We start from the raw sequence: 15,380 nt of genomic DNA, 5'->3' as shown, positions 1-15,380 counted from the left end.
TGTGCATCAATTACCTTACTGCCCTTATAATTCCAAAGAAATGGTAGAGCTATATCACAGGAACTTGTATCTACTGCAGGGAATATTCTTGCCAAGTGATTTGTCATCAGAAACTGAAGCAAATTTTTTTAATTGCTTTATTTGGGGAGTGATGATTTACAAAATACCTGTAATCACATGTGTACAATCCTTTTTTTATTTCCCCATTTGACAATGGGGATTATTAGCAATATTATTAGTAGCGTTGTTAGTATGAGTAGTAGTATTAACTACCTGTTCAGTACCTTGGCAACACACACACAAAAAAAATCCAAAATGCATAAAAAGTCACAATACTCCAAAGGGCCCATGAATATACTTGTGTTTTTTTGTTTTTTTGTTTGTTTTCTGAGTCTGACATCTGATACGCAGGTGAGCCCAAGTTATTGCCTGGGGAAATGATGTCATGGTTGGAAAAAGGATCAGAAATCTGGATCAGGGAAGAGAGTAGCTCCCAAATATGGGAAAGGCTGTGGACTCGCTCCACGTCCCCCACCCTCCTGGCCAGTGGCAGCAAAGGGTCAGAGTGACCCCCTGGGAGTCCTGGGGTGGCTCTGCATGGCCGGGGCAAAGTGCTCAGAGAGACAAGCAGTCAGCTCTGGGAAAGCCTCAGTGGGACAACTCGTTTATTGGGGAGAAAGGCAGGCAAATATACTTATTGCTGGGGTCGGGGAGGTTGAAGTAGTTATTAACCCAAACACAGCAACACAATGCATAGTCACATTTTGACCTATAGACTATTTAATCACAAGTAAACGGTTACCATACAAGGTTTGATCACAAGCTTCACAATGTATAATTTTCTGGAGGTAGATTGCAGGCACTTCATGGTGGGGGGGAGAGAGGTAGCTGAGCAATCAGGATGTTTGTTGGTGGTTTTCAAGTTAGCCATACATAGTAAATGGTAAATTACATAGTAAATGGTAAATTTAGCCATACATAGTAAATGGCGGTTTTCAAGTTAGCCATACATAGTAATTTAGCCATACATAGTAAATGGTCTTTGTTTAAAAAGGGAGGGAGGATGGCATGTGTAGAGAGGTGCCCATGTTGAGGGGTCCAAGACATAAATTCCAGAGGTCAGGAGGGACCTGCCATATCTCAACCCACAGGGGGTAGGGTCTGGGATCGGCCTGCTCAGACTCTCATGAAAAGAATGGCCTGGACATCCCAGGCAGTGGGCCCAGTCCCCAACAAAAGGTGTATAAATATTGTTGACTGTAAAATCCATCTATTTGATCTGATTTAGGGCCCATATTCAACTTAGAAGCCTATGTGACCTCTGCATCCCTGTAGATCTGAGCTTGCATTCTGTAGTCATGAGTAGGAGTATATAACTAAAATAGGCCTACAAACTATCTACAAAACGAAGTCCCCCCCCAACTCTTCATCTGAACTATACCAGCCTTTAGGTTCATGATTAGTCAACAATTTGTTTGGCTTTATATGTTAACTCTTCTTTCAGCCACCAGGTTCCAGACATTACCATGATGCCAACTGGACTTCCCTGGGCAGAAAACCCCACCAATGTGTCGCTTCCCCAGAGCCCCACCTCACTAGGGAAAGAGAGAGACAGGCTGGGAGTATGGATTGACCTGTCAACACCCATGTTCAGTGGGGAAGCAATTACAGAAGCCAGACCTTCCACCTTCTGCACCCCATAATGTCCCTTGGTCCATAGTCCCAGAAGGATAAAGAATAGGAAAGCTATCAGGAGAGAGGATGGGATATGGAGCTCTGGTGGTGGGAATTGTGTAGAGTTGTACCTCTCTTATCCTATGGTTTTTATCAGTGTTTCCTTTTTATAAATGAAATTTTTTTAATGTCACAATACACACAAACACACACAGAAAAAAGTAGTCCAGTTTGAAATGAACAGTTGATTTAAACAGTTTTTCCAAAAGGCATAAAGATTGCTAAAGGCACATGAGAAAATGGTCAACCTCATTAAGCATTAGAAAAAAGTAAATTAAAATATAAGAAGAAATCTCACTCCAGTGCAAGTATTTAAAAGATAAGACAGGAGCCTGGTGGTGGCACAACCGGTGAAGCTCACATCTTTCTCAGCATAAGTTCCCAGCCCCTACCTATAGGGGGAAGCTTCATAAGCAATGATATTGTGCTGAAAGTGTCTCTTCTTTCTGTCTCCATTTCCTCTCTTTCTTTATCCTAGGTTATCTCTTTCTGTATCTCAACATATATTTTTTAAAAAACTGGATGAGGGGCTGAGTGGTGACTCAACTGGTTAACACACATTATAATGCATCATGATCTGGGTTAAGCCCCTATTCCCCACTTGCAAAGGGAGGCTTCACAAGTCGTGAAGCAGCGTTATAGTTCTCTCTCTCCCCCCTTCTCTCCCTCTCGCCCTACCTCTCCTTACCTCTTTTCTTCCTTCTCTTTCTCCTCTTTCTCCCTCTCCATCCCCTTCCCTCTTTTCTTCCCTCCCTCTCACTCTCTTAGTCTATCTCACTCTTCTATCTCAATTTCTTGTCTCTATACATTAAATAAATAAATAATATTTTTGGCCAGGGAGTGGTACAGCCAGTAAAATATACAAGATACTATGGAAAAGGACCCGGGTTCAAGCCCCAGACCCCCAGGGGAAACTTCTCACAAGAGGTAGCGTAGGCTGCAGGTGTCTCTCTTCTTCTCTCCCTCTCCTTCCCCATCTCTCTCCATTTCTTTCTCTATCATAATTAAAAAAATAAATTAACAAATATTGTAAAAATAAATAATATTTAAAATAGGAGCAAAACAGGCTGCTGAGAACAGTGTAGGTATTGGAATAGAATGACAACCATAGTGGTTAAGAAAAATGAGGAGAAGAAGAAGAAAGAAGGAAATAAAGAAGGAATGGAAAGAAAGAAGGGACAAAGTAAAACAAAGCAGGGAAGACAAATACATTATTTCACTTATCTGATAAATCAAAAATAGAGAAAACAAATGAAACATATGAGAAAAGAAAGATGGCTTCCAGAGGAGATGGAAATAAGAGAATGAAGAAGGTCTAAAGAGCATATAATAAAGGTAAAAGTATCCTTTAGTAATTGAAATTATTTCAAAAGAAACAATAATTACAAATAATTAATCACTAATAAAAATAAATAAATGTAAAAACAAGTAGAAAATAAGTAATTTAATGAAACTGCATTCAAACATATAGCATACCAATAAATTTAGATCTCAAACTTACATATCACCTTTTACAGCAAGGACTATCTAAATATTAGCTATTTTTGCAATTATATATCTAAAAAGTTTCATCGTCACTTATACAATAATTTTCAAATACAGTTAAATTCTTAGTAAGAAAATTTTATTTTAGAACATCAATTTTTGGTCTCGGAGATAGCATAATAGTTATGTAAAAGACATCCATAGCTGAGACTCTGAAATCACAAGTAGTAGCCAGAGCTGAACAGTGCTCTGGTTATATAAATAAATAAATATTTTAAAAGAAAAAAATCTTTTTTAAGGGATAGAATTTAGAAGTTTTGAGAAGAAATTACAAATGAATTAAATGTATTTAATGTATTGCATAATTAATCAAGGTCTATATTGATAATTGACTTCAAAGGAATGTAGTAATGGAAAATTTCCCCCTCTCCTCTCTCTCATGAATAAGCAAATAAATCTTCTGAAAAAAAAGGAGTGTCTGGTGGTGGTATACCATGTTGGGTATATGAGTTACCATGTGCAAAGACCCAGGTTCAAGTCTCTGGTCCCCACCAGCAGGAAGGAAGCTTCATGAGTTTTGAAGCAGTGCCTCTCTGCTCTCTCACTCTCTATATTGATGCTCTCTCTCAATTACTTTCTGTCTCTATCCAATACAAATTAAAAAATATTCTTAAAAATTGTAAAAGGATATGCCCCTTTAATATTTAATAACTAGGAGTGGATTACATGCCTTATTTTTCTTTATTTCTCAAAATATCTGTTTCTATAATTAAATACAAAAATGTGTCTATGCACATTAAATTCCATATCAAGTCAAATGCCATCACTGCTGTGGACTTACATTAAAAATTCAAACACTCCACATTGCTCATCTTCTGAGCACTTTCCTGAAAGCTCTACTGACATCCTTGTTTCGCAGACTGTAGATGAGGGGATTAAGCATGGGTGTTATAATGGTATAGAACACAGACACCACTTCATCCTGAGCAGGAGAGTGGTAGGACCTGGGCACAATGTACTTAATGATGGCAGCCCCATAGAACAAGGAAACCACAATGATATGAGAAGAGCAAGTAGCCAGGGCTTTCCTGAGTGCCTGGCTTGACCGCATACCCAGCACAGAGGACAGTATGCTTCCATAGGAGCCCAGAATGGCTGAGATGGGAGGAAGAAGAAAAATGACACCACTGACAAAGACACCCTTTTCATACTGGGAGGTGTCAGCACAGGCCACTTTCAGTAGGGCTGGGATCTCACAAAAGAAATGATGGATTTCCCTGGAGGCACAGTAAAGGAGAGTCAGAGTATAGACCACATGGATCAAGGCATTAAGCAATGCACTCACCCAGGTCACAACAACCAAGGCCACACAGACTCTGGGGCGCATGAGAATAGGGTATCTCAGTGGGTGACAGATGGCCACATAACGATCATAAGCCATGAAAGCTAGCAGCAAGCACTCTGACCCTATCAAGGTAGTGAAAAGTAACATCTGAATGCTACACCCAGTGAAGGAAATGTGATGGTCCCCAGAAAGAAAATCTAGGGCCATTTTGGGGACAAAGGTGGAGATGTACAAGAGATCCATGAGAGACAGCTGGCTGAGCAGAAAGTACATGGGGTTGTGGAGAAGAGGGTCAGCCCAGATGAGGATGATGATTATGGTGTTGCCAAACAGAGCCACCAGGAGGTCCAACATGGTGAGTGTGAAGAGGACCCAGGGCACTGTGGTGCCATGGAACAGGTCCAGGAGGATGAAATCACTCCCTGCAGTCTGGTTGATCTGCCATGTCATTTTCTTCTTCCTAACTTAAAATCCTAGAGACATTTAAAAAAGAGACTTCAGATGTGGAATGACAACCCTTCAGCTTCATTACTCAGGTGAGACCCTTCCTTTCATAGTATTCTCTAATTCCATCCCAGGTGGTTCACTTTCTAACAAAGTCCCAAAACCTAGATATACACCAGGTTCTGTGAGAGAGAGCATATGTTCACATGTATCCATAAACTAGTGCAAAATATATACCTGAAAGCAGAAGTAAACTAGAGTTTGCAGTGAGTGACCCCCCAACATTTCCTCTCCACTATTCCAACCTTTGGGTCCATGACTGCTCAATAATTTGTTTGGATTTGTATGTTAACTCTCTTTTCAGCCACCAGGTTCCATATACCATCAAGATGCCGGCCAGGCTTCCCTGGACTGAAGACCCCACCAATGTGTCCTGGAGCTCTGCTTCCCCAGAGACCCACCCTACTAGGGAAAGAGAGAGGCAGACTGGGAGTATGGACCAACCAGTCAACATCCATGTTCAGTGGGGAAGGAATTACAGAAGCCAGACCTTCCACCTTCTGCAACCCACAAGAACCCTGGGTCCAGGCTCCCAGAGGGATAGAGAATGGGAAAGCTATCAGGGGAGGGGATGGGATATGGAGATTGGGTGGTGGGAATTGTGTGGAGTTGTACCCCTCCTAGCCTATGGTTGTGTTAATTTATCCTTTCTTAAATAAAAAATAAATTTAAATAAATAAATAAATAAAAATAAAAAAGCTTTATAGTTCATATGCAATTTTAGTACATAAAATCATGTACCACTTCCAAAATCTCAAGTCTGTTTTCTTCCCCAATTTCATCTTTCAGTTTTAGGAAATACATTTTATTTTACTGAACATCTTGTGAAATATAGACCATTAAACATATGTACCACATTAGGGAAAAGACTAACTATTACTCAGGTTTAATGTATGACTTGAAAAGTTTTGGAGGATGAAGCCGTCCAGAGAGATCCAACAGAGTACAAATGCTGCCTGGTAGAGAACTCTTGCTCTTGATCTGTTTCACCACATGAGAAGGCCCACAGAAGATAAGCTTCTTGAGCAGTGGAGCACTGCTGTAACTTGTCACCTCTCTCTATCTCTTTTCCTCTTGATCTCTCTGTCTCACACACCTTCTACTGAGAGGAAAGAGAAAAAAATGGTCACTGAAAGTTATAGAGTGGTGCATCAAAAATAGTGAAGACAAGGGGGAAAAAATGTTATGAAAATAGGTGGTGACTGACCTGGTAGAGTGTTCATGTTACCATGTTCAAACTCCCAGTGGAGCCACCTTTCAAATGGGTGGAGACCAATTCAAGTGGCGAAACACTGCTGTTGAGGTATCTCTCCTTCTGAATCTCTCTCATTTAAAAAAAATTTATTATCTTTGTTTATTTATTGGATAGAGATAGTCAGAAATCAAGAGGAAAGGGGGTGATAGGAAAAGAGAGACAGAGAGACACCTGCAGCCCTGTTTCACCACTTGTGAAACTTTCCCCTTGCACCTGCCTGCCCCTCCCTCTTTTTTTTTTCTTTTTTCTTTCTTTTTTTTTTTTACTGCTGGGGCTTGATGTAAGTACTATGAATCCACTGCTCCTAGTGGTCATTTTTTCCTTTATTTTTCCCCATTTTATTCAGAATAACAAAGACAATTTTTAAGGGGGGGGGGGGAAGATACAGAGGGAGAAAGACACTTGCAAATCTGATTCAACCTTTGTGAAGCATCCCACTGCAGATGGGGGCCAGGTACCTGAATTTCTTTCTATGTCTCTTTAGCTCTACCTCTGTCTACATCTCTGCCCACAACTTTCTATCAAAAAGAAAAGAAGAAAGAAAGAAAGAAAGAAAGAAAGAAAGAAAGAAAGAAAGGAAGGGAGGGAGGGAGGGAGGGAGGGAGGGAAAGGCCAAGAACAGTGCAACCATGCAGGCACCAAGTCCCATAGATAAACATAGCGGCAAAAACAAGCAAAAAACAAGAATACTCTAAAAATTGTAATTCTCATGCAATCATATTCAACATCCTCTAAACCTTGCCATTCATTAATTACATACACTGATGCATACCTGTATCTGTTTCAGAATAATGGCATACTTAACATAAATGATATTTTTCCACATTTACTTATGATAACTACCAGAAATCTAACATCTTCCAAAAAAGAAAAAATGCTCAATCAAGGATTCATTTCAAAGGTATATACCCAAGTGAAGTATATTCTTTGAAGAATTATGTACATATTTTAATGTCAAATGCTGCAGTCAAACAAGTAAACTCTCTGAAGGAGGAGGAATGTGCCTAGATTCCTCACTTCCTATGCTTACAAACTGAATCCCAAATGAAGAATGTCCTAATGAGTGGCAAGCAGACATAATCATGAACATGGTTGATAGTACATTATACAAGGATGTGTAGATGTCATGCAAAGCAGATGAAATCATTGTTCAACTGATGGTACCTCAGCTACCATCATTGCTGGAGAAATCACAAGGACGTTTTACTTTCCTTTCTTTCCCTCTTGTTCTTGTTCCATATGACTCTAAATAATTTATGAATTTATATAGAAAAGTAGTAAGAATACAACCATGAAATTACTTTGAACATGAATTCCGTAGTAAATTTTAAATGTTGGTATAATAACTTTTCAACAGCCATTAATCCAGAGGTAGTATATAATGAATAATGACGATGTTTCAATTTTTTTATTTATTATTTGATAGGATGTAGAGAAATTGAGGGGAGTGGGGGAATTAGAAAGGGAGAAAGACAAAGCAAACCTGCTTCACTATTCCTGAACCGTGGCCCCTATAGGTGGGGATCAGAGGCCCAAACCTGGATCCAGCATATAGTATATATGCATTCAACAGGGTGTATCACAGACTGGTCCTCCAAATTTCAGAAATTTTAAGTACAGACTTGCAACAATATTCAATTTATCAGTTTTTAAAGAAACACTTTGAATACTGAAGATAAAAGCCTGAAATATTTGTACATTTTATATAAGACTTTTTTGGTATGCTCTTTGTCATTACCCAGATTACTGCTCCAAGCCAACGTTTTCAGATAAAGAGTAACAGAGACAGAGTGAAAAACACCACAGCACCAAAGCTGGTTCTAGTGCAATGGGCACATGCTTAAACCTGGGTTGTGAGCATAAAGCAAGAGCTTTATCCCAGGTAAGCTATCTTGCTAGCCCTTATTCTTATTCTATCATTTTTACATAGAACTGTACATCTTAAACATGTACTCACTAGGAAATATGCTATCTGAACATTAAGTTAAACCCAACTATCAATTCACGCATCAAATATTGCCTTCCTATATATTAGTATAAAGCACAACCATCTGAGTAACCTGCATATTTTAATAAACTGAATATGTCAATACCCTATAGATTAATATATAGCTTTAAGTAAATAAAGATCTTAGCTTTACATTATCTATAGAAGGTTAGACTATCGTAGATTAGGGAAGAAATCATAACAAGAAGAGCAGGCAGTGGTGTATCCAGCAGAGCACACATGTTACACTGCACTAGGACCTAGGTTCAAGCCTCCATTCCCCACCTGAGATGGGGAAGCTTAATGATTACTCTGTCCCTCTCTACCACCTTTCCATTCTGCTTGATTTCTCTGTCTCTGGCAAATAAATAAAATATTTTGAAAAAATAAAAATCATAACAGATTTCTTCAACATATTTCCTAAGGAAAATGCTTCTACTTACTTACATGAAAAAACAATATCCCTACTTACTTATATGAATAAACATCAATGCTTCTCGTAAAGTACTGTTAATGTCTTTCTTATTTCTTGCTACATCAGAAACACAGACTTTCGTGAGACTAGATGTTAAATACATTAAAATAATTTGTCACGATAGTCCAAGACCAATTTTCTATTTCACACACCATCCTCAGAGAGACTGTCCCCAGCGGCAACTCTGATCCCTGATGTAAACTATGCATCAATTACCCTATTGCCCCTCAAAATTCCAAAGAAATTGTACAGCTATCTCACAGGAACATGTATCTACTACAGGGAACACTCTTACCAAGTTATGTATCATCAAAACTTGGAACATTTTTAAAAAATTTTTTATATTTATTACCCTTTTGTTGCCCTTGTTTTTTTATTGTCGTTGTAGTTATTGATGTCATCATTGTTAGGACAGAGAGAGAAATAGAGAGAGGAGGGAGGGGGGAGAGAAAGACACCTGCAGACCTGCTTCACTGCCTGTGAAGCGACTCCCCTGAAGGTGGGGAACTGGGAGCTCGAACCTGGATCCTTCCACCATCCTTGCACTTCGCACACGTGTGCTTAACCCGCTGCACTACTACCAGACTCCCAAAACTTGTAACATTTCTAAGGACTTTATTGGGGGAAGTGATGATTTACGAAATATTTGTAGTCACATATGTATAGTTTCTTTTTTATTTTAATTTTTTATATTTATTTTCCCTTTTGATGCTCGTTTTATTTTTGTTGTAGTTATTATTATTGATGTCATCATTGTTGGATAGGACAGAGAGAAGTGGAGAGAGGAGGGGAAGACAGAGAGAGGAAGAGAAAGACACCTGCAGACCTGCTTCGCCACTTCTGAAGCGACCCCCCTGCAGGTGGGGAGACAGAGGTATCCTTACACCGGTCCTTGTGCTTTGTACCACGTGTGCTTAATCCACTGCGCTACCACCCAACTCCCATGTGTATAGCTTATTATTTCCCTATTTGAAAATATGTATTATTAGGAGGCACTTGTTTGGGTACTATAAATCACTAAAAATAGCATTAAAAACCATGACTATGTTGAAACCTCATGTGGAATAAACTGAAAGTTACCACTCTTGTGCCTACTAAGGAAAATGCTGAACATAGTGAAAATCGTTTGCTTTGCTTTAATATTCTCAGATAATTGGAAACTGAGGCCACAGTCAATAATATATCCAGAAAGATGAATTAGAGATGTGATTGGTTTGCCTGCAGGTGAAGCTCCTAAAGGCTTGAAACTAGAAAGAAAGGTTACAAAGAATTTTGGCAAGTTGCTTAAGTTTCAAATGCTGAATGCTAAATTTGGAGTATCTGGAAAATGAAAAACCCTTGGAGGCTAGGAGATGGCTCACTGAGTAGACTACTTACAGTGTGACCTGGGTTCAAGCTCCAGGCAACCACATAATAGGGAAGTTACATGAGTGGCAGTGCAATACTTTGGTGTCTCTTCTCTTTCTTGCTTTCTCTCTCCCTCTCTGCCTTGGAACCTCTACAACAAAAGCAAACAAACAATAGACTTCCTGGAGCTATAAAATTATATAAACACAAAATTCCTATTAACAAGGGAAATAAAGGGAATAAAATGAAAAATTCTCACAGTTGAATAGAGAGCTCTATTCAACTGTGAGGCCCTGAGTCTGCCCCACCCACACACACACCATACATATGTACAAGAGTGCTGACCTGGGAGTTGGGTGGTGGTGCAGCAGGTTAAGCGCATGTGGTACAAAGCACAAGGACCGGCATAAGGATCCCGTTTCAAGCCACTGGCTCCCCACCTGAAGCAGGTCTACAGGTGTCTTTCTCTCCCCCTCTGTCTTCCCCTCCTCTCTCCATTTCTCTCTGTCCTATCCAACAACAACGACATCAATAACCACAACAATATTAAACAAGGGCAACGAATGGAAAAATAAATAAGTAAATATTAAAAAAAAATTTTAAAGAGTGCTGACCTCTCTTTTTTTCTTTGAGAAACTCTTACCCCTAATTTATTTTTTTGCCTCCAGGGTTATTGCTGGGCTTGGTGCTGACACTACAAATCCTTGCTCCTGGCAGCCTTTTCCCCTCCCTTTTTTTATTGGATAAGACAGAGAGAAACTGAGAGAGGAAGGAAAGAGAAAGACTGACACCTGCAGACCTGCTTTGCCACTTGTGAAGCATCCCCCCCTGCAGGTGGGGAGAGGCTAAACAATTCTTTAAAAAAAATAAATGTTAAGGGAGCAGTCAGTGGTGGACCTGATATTACACATACATTACCATGTCCAAGAACATGGGTTCAACCTCCCCCCCCCCAATTCCAACTTGCAGGGGGCAGAGGCAGGGAAGCTTCAAAAGCAGTGAAGTAATGCTATAGGTGATTTTTCTCTCATTCTATCTCCCTCATCCCTCTGAAATTTCCTCTGCCTCTATCAAAGAAGAAAGAAAGAAAGAGAGAAAGAAAGAAAGAAAGAAAGAGAGAGAAAGAAAGGAAAGAAGGAAAGGAAAGGAAAGGAAAGGAAAGGAAAGGAAAGGAAAGGAGAAAAATGGCCACCAAGAGGGGTAAATTCATCATGTAGACACTGAGCCCTGAGGATAGCCCAATTGGTAAGGGGGGAAGAATAAGAAAAGAAAATTAAAATTAAAAATCCAAGAACAGCAGTCATAGGACGGTGAAATAGGAGAAAATAAATAGGAGAAAAATCACACTCACTTGGATTAGGGATTAAGATCCACACCAGATTTGCATGACGAAAATATAATAGATTCCTTGCTGGCACTAATATAAAATGGATAATCAGGGGCCAGGTGGTGGCAACTGGTTACGTACTCACATTACAGTGCACAAGGACGCAGGTTCAAGCCCCTAGTCCCCACATGCAGGGGGAAAGCTCCATGAGCAGTAAAGCAGGGCTGCAGGTTTCTTTCTGTCTCTCTCCCTCCCTATCTCCCCTCCCTCAATTCCTCTCTGTAACTATTTAATATTAATTAAGTTAAAAAAATTGTAAAAAATAACCATTGTAAAATAAATATGGAACATTCTCTACAACAGGCCAACTCTTAGAAGGAAGGCAGCCTTTAGTATTGAAGTCGATGACCCAAAATGGAGTCTGTTAAGCTCACTTGTATATATTCTGTCACTCAAGGCAAAAAACAGAAAAAAAAAAAAAATGGTCATATTCAGCAAATGATACAAGGCTGCACCCATGAACTCCACCCCATGTATCCTGCAGGCACCAGATGGCATGAATGTAGAGAACACTCAAGGATGTGATGGGAAAATAAAATAAAATAATAAAATAAAATGTATGAATATAATTAAGAAGGTGCTGAGAAAAAGAACCAAGGTCTTGTTGTCAATAGACAGATACCTGCATCCACTACCTGCATTTCTGCCCACAATCACCCGCCCAGCCCACATCCACCCATAAAAGCCCAGTACTGACCTTAAGGACAAGAATTAATCTTTTGGGGGCTGGGTGGTAGGGCACTGGTTAAGCGCACATAGTAAGAAGAGCAAGGGCCGGCACAATGATCCAGCTTCAAGCCCCTTAGCCCCACCTGTAGCGGTGAAGCAGATTTGCAAGCGTCTTTCTCTCTCCAGTGCTATCTCCTCTCACCTCTCAATTTCTCTCTGTTCTACCCAATAAAAATGGGGGGGAATGACCACTAGAAACAATGGATTCATAGTGCCCACACCAAGCCCCAGAGACTACCCTGAGGCAAAAAAGGAGGAGGAAGAGGAGGGGGAGGGGGAGAGGAAGGGGGAGGGGGAGAAGAGTGAGGGGGAGGGGAGGAGAGGGGGAGGGGGAGGGGGGATAAAGAGAGGGAGGGGGAAGGAGAGGAGGAGAAGGAGAATTCTTTTGGCCTCTGGCTTCATCTCCCTTTGAAGAACATAAACTTTATATCTACTTTTGCCCTATTTTTTTCTCTTTCTTGTGCCATGCTACCTTCAAAAGCCTATCAGATAGTGCAATATCCTTTCATTTAGCAGTCATAACCCACCCCAGGAAAGACTATTTCCCCAACTCCAGTCCACTCTAGTCTCTGCTCTCCTAAGAGAAGTGGGAAGGCCAGAAAACAGTTATGAAGATTGCATCTCAAGGACACTATACCAATGAATGACTGTTAATAAATCATAAGATTATAGACTGTAACTCCACTCTAGTACTTGGCTATGTCCCTGAAATCCATACACATTGAATTCTATATTAAAGTAAATACCATCACTATTTTGGGCTTACATTGGAAACTCAAACACTCCACATTGTTCATCTTCTGAGCACTTTCCTGAAAGCTCTACTGACATCCTTGTTTCGCAGACTGTAGATGAGGGGGTTGAGCATGGGTGTCATAATGGTATAGAACACAGACACCACTTCATCCTGAGCAGGAGAGTGGTAGGACTTGGGCACAATGTACTTAATGATGGCAGCCCCATAGAACAAGGAAACCACAATGATATGAGAAGAGCAAGTAGCCAGGGCTTTCCTGAGTGCCTGGCTTGACCGCATACCCAGCACAGAGGACAGTATGCTTCCATAGGAGCCCAGAATGGCTGAGATGGGAGGAAGAAGAAAGATGACACCACTGACAAAGACACCCTTTTCATACTGGGAGGTGTCAGCACAGGCCACTTTCAGTAGGGCTGGGATCTCACAAAAGAAATGATGGATTTCCCTGGAGGCACAGTAAGGGAGAGTCAGAGTATAGACCACATGGATCAAGGCATTAAGCAATGCACTCACCCAGGTCACAACAACCAAGGCCACACAGACTCTGGGGCGCATGAGAATAGGGTATCTCAGTGGGTGACAGATGGCCACATAACGATCATAAGCCATGAAAGCTAGCAGCAAGCACTCTGACCCTATCAAGGTAGTGAAAAGTAACATCTGAATGCTACACCCAGTGAAGGAAATGTGATGGTCCCCAGAAAGAAAATCTAGGGCCATTTTGGGGACAAAGGTGGAGATGTACAAGAGATCCATGAGAGACAGCTGGCTGAGCAGAAAGTACATGGGGTTGTGGAGAAGAGGGTCAGCCCAGATGAGGATGATGATTATGGTGTTGCCAAACAGAGCCACCAGGAGGTCCAACATGGTGAGTGTGAAGAGGACCCAGGGCACTGTGGTGCCATGGAACAGGTCCAGGAGGATGAAATCACTCCCTGCAGTCTGGTTGATCTGCCATGTCATTCTCTTCTTCCTAACTAGAAACTCTAGAGACAGTTTCAAAAGAATTATGTTTACAGTCAATACATAATTTCACTAGGTAATAGCATATGCCACATTCCAACATCTCAAGTCTATTTCTTTTCTTGGCTGTAATAATTTCATTTTAATAAATAAATATATTTATCCTTCTAGGGTTTCTAAGGTAATCCACTGCCTTGACCTATATACAATTTACCAACACTTTAATGTTAAGGCAAATATGAAACCATGCACTGTGTACTAACAGAACAGCAAGGTTTGGAGATTTAATAAAAACAAAACCCCTCAAGAATCTTTTAAATTAAATCTGTATTTCTCAAAGCACATGTCTATGTCAGCTTCCAGAAATAGCTATTAAACAATTAGGTTGCTTTTCTTTTTTCTTTTTCTGTTTCTTTTTATTGTTGTTAATACCCAGGGTTGTCGCTATAGCTAAGTGGCTGCATGAAAACACTATTCCTGGTGGCAATTTGTTCCTTGCTTTTTGTTTGGTGATCGGTAAGACAGATAAAAATTAAGAGGGGATGGGAGACAAAGGGAAAAAAAAAAGAGAGGCACCTATATCACTGCTTCACTGCTAGTGATGCCTCCCCTTTATAGATGGGGATCTGGGGAGTAGATTCTGGGTCCTTGCACAAGGTGATATATGAGCTCAAGCAGGTGCATCTGATTCCAGAATAATTAGATTTGATTCAATCACATTTTTCATGGATATAAACTGATATTGATTAGATTTTATCATGATCTTTTTCTAAACTTTTCTATGGCTTCCAGAATTACTCACTAGTTATTTTCTTTTTTTCAGAACTTAAATGTAACTAAATACCCTCGTTTCAAAATAGCCCAAGTCGTTTGTAAAGCAATTTTTCATACTTGGTCAGAGTTTATAAAATAAAAATACACGCTTAAGCAAAGTATGAATAGCTGATGAGAAAACACTAATGAGGAACAAACATTCCTCAATGACAACCAGAAAATATACCATTTTAATTCACAAAAATTAATAAAAATCAACTAGCAGTATATAGTCTGTGCATATATACTGGCAAAAGTGTACATGATTAATGTTAAGTAATTATTATAGTAATTATTAATAAATATTGTAATTATTAATAAATTATAATTATGTATAATAATATAGTTATATAACTATTAATATATTATAGATTTGTACTGCTTGTTTATTTTTACTTAATACAACCATTTATTTTGCCTCACAAATTTGTGCATCAAAATTTGAAAAGGGCTCCATTATATTTGGTTTGGATGCATGTAACTGAGATTGCTGGATCTACTTTCATGACAACTGTTCATCCACATGTGTGGTGTCCATGGGTTCTTAGAATATATTTTCGGGGGTCTCTGAACATGGTTTGATCTTTTAACAAAATAGT

At 39.8% G+C, this 15,380-nt stretch overlaps 2 protein-coding genes across 2 annotated transcripts; both read right to left on the bottom strand.

Moving 5' to 3' along the window:
- Window positions 1–4,087: 4,087 nt before the first annotated feature.
- LOC103123124 (olfactory receptor 2V1-like) lies at window positions 4,088–4,993 on the bottom strand. Its single transcript, XM_007533754.2, has one exon. It carries the CDS (start codon window positions 4,916–4,918, stop codon window positions 4,088–4,090), a length of 831 nt encoding a protein of 276 aa, XP_007533816.2. The 5' UTR covers window positions 4,919–4,993.
- An 8,048-nt stretch (window positions 4,994–13,041) lies between these two features.
- On the bottom strand, window positions 13,042–13,968 carry LOC103123123 (olfactory receptor 2V1-like). Its single transcript, XM_007533752.3, has one exon. The coding sequence runs from the start codon at window positions 13,966–13,968 to the stop codon at window positions 13,042–13,044; it is 927 nt and encodes a 308-aa protein (XP_007533814.3).
- Window positions 13,969–15,380: the final 1,412 nt, after the last annotated feature.

The sequence above is a fragment of the Erinaceus europaeus genome, chromosome 9 (genome assembly GCF_950295315.1).
Source record: "Erinaceus europaeus chromosome 9, mEriEur2.1, whole genome shotgun sequence".
Taxonomy (NCBI): domain Eukaryota; kingdom Metazoa; phylum Chordata; class Mammalia; order Eulipotyphla; family Erinaceidae; genus Erinaceus; species Erinaceus europaeus.
Note: the sequence above shows the minus strand (reverse complement) of the source record. Positions and strands in the feature narration are given on the sequence as shown.

Coding starts and splice junctions, on each gene's coding strand:
- LOC103123124 (XM_007533754.2), bottom strand. CDS start 4,918: ATGTTGGACCTCCTGGTGGCTCTGTTTGGCAACACCATAATCATCATC.
- LOC103123123 (XM_007533752.3), bottom strand. CDS start 13,968: ATGACATGGCAGATCAACCAGACTGCAGGGAGTGATTTCATCCTCCTG.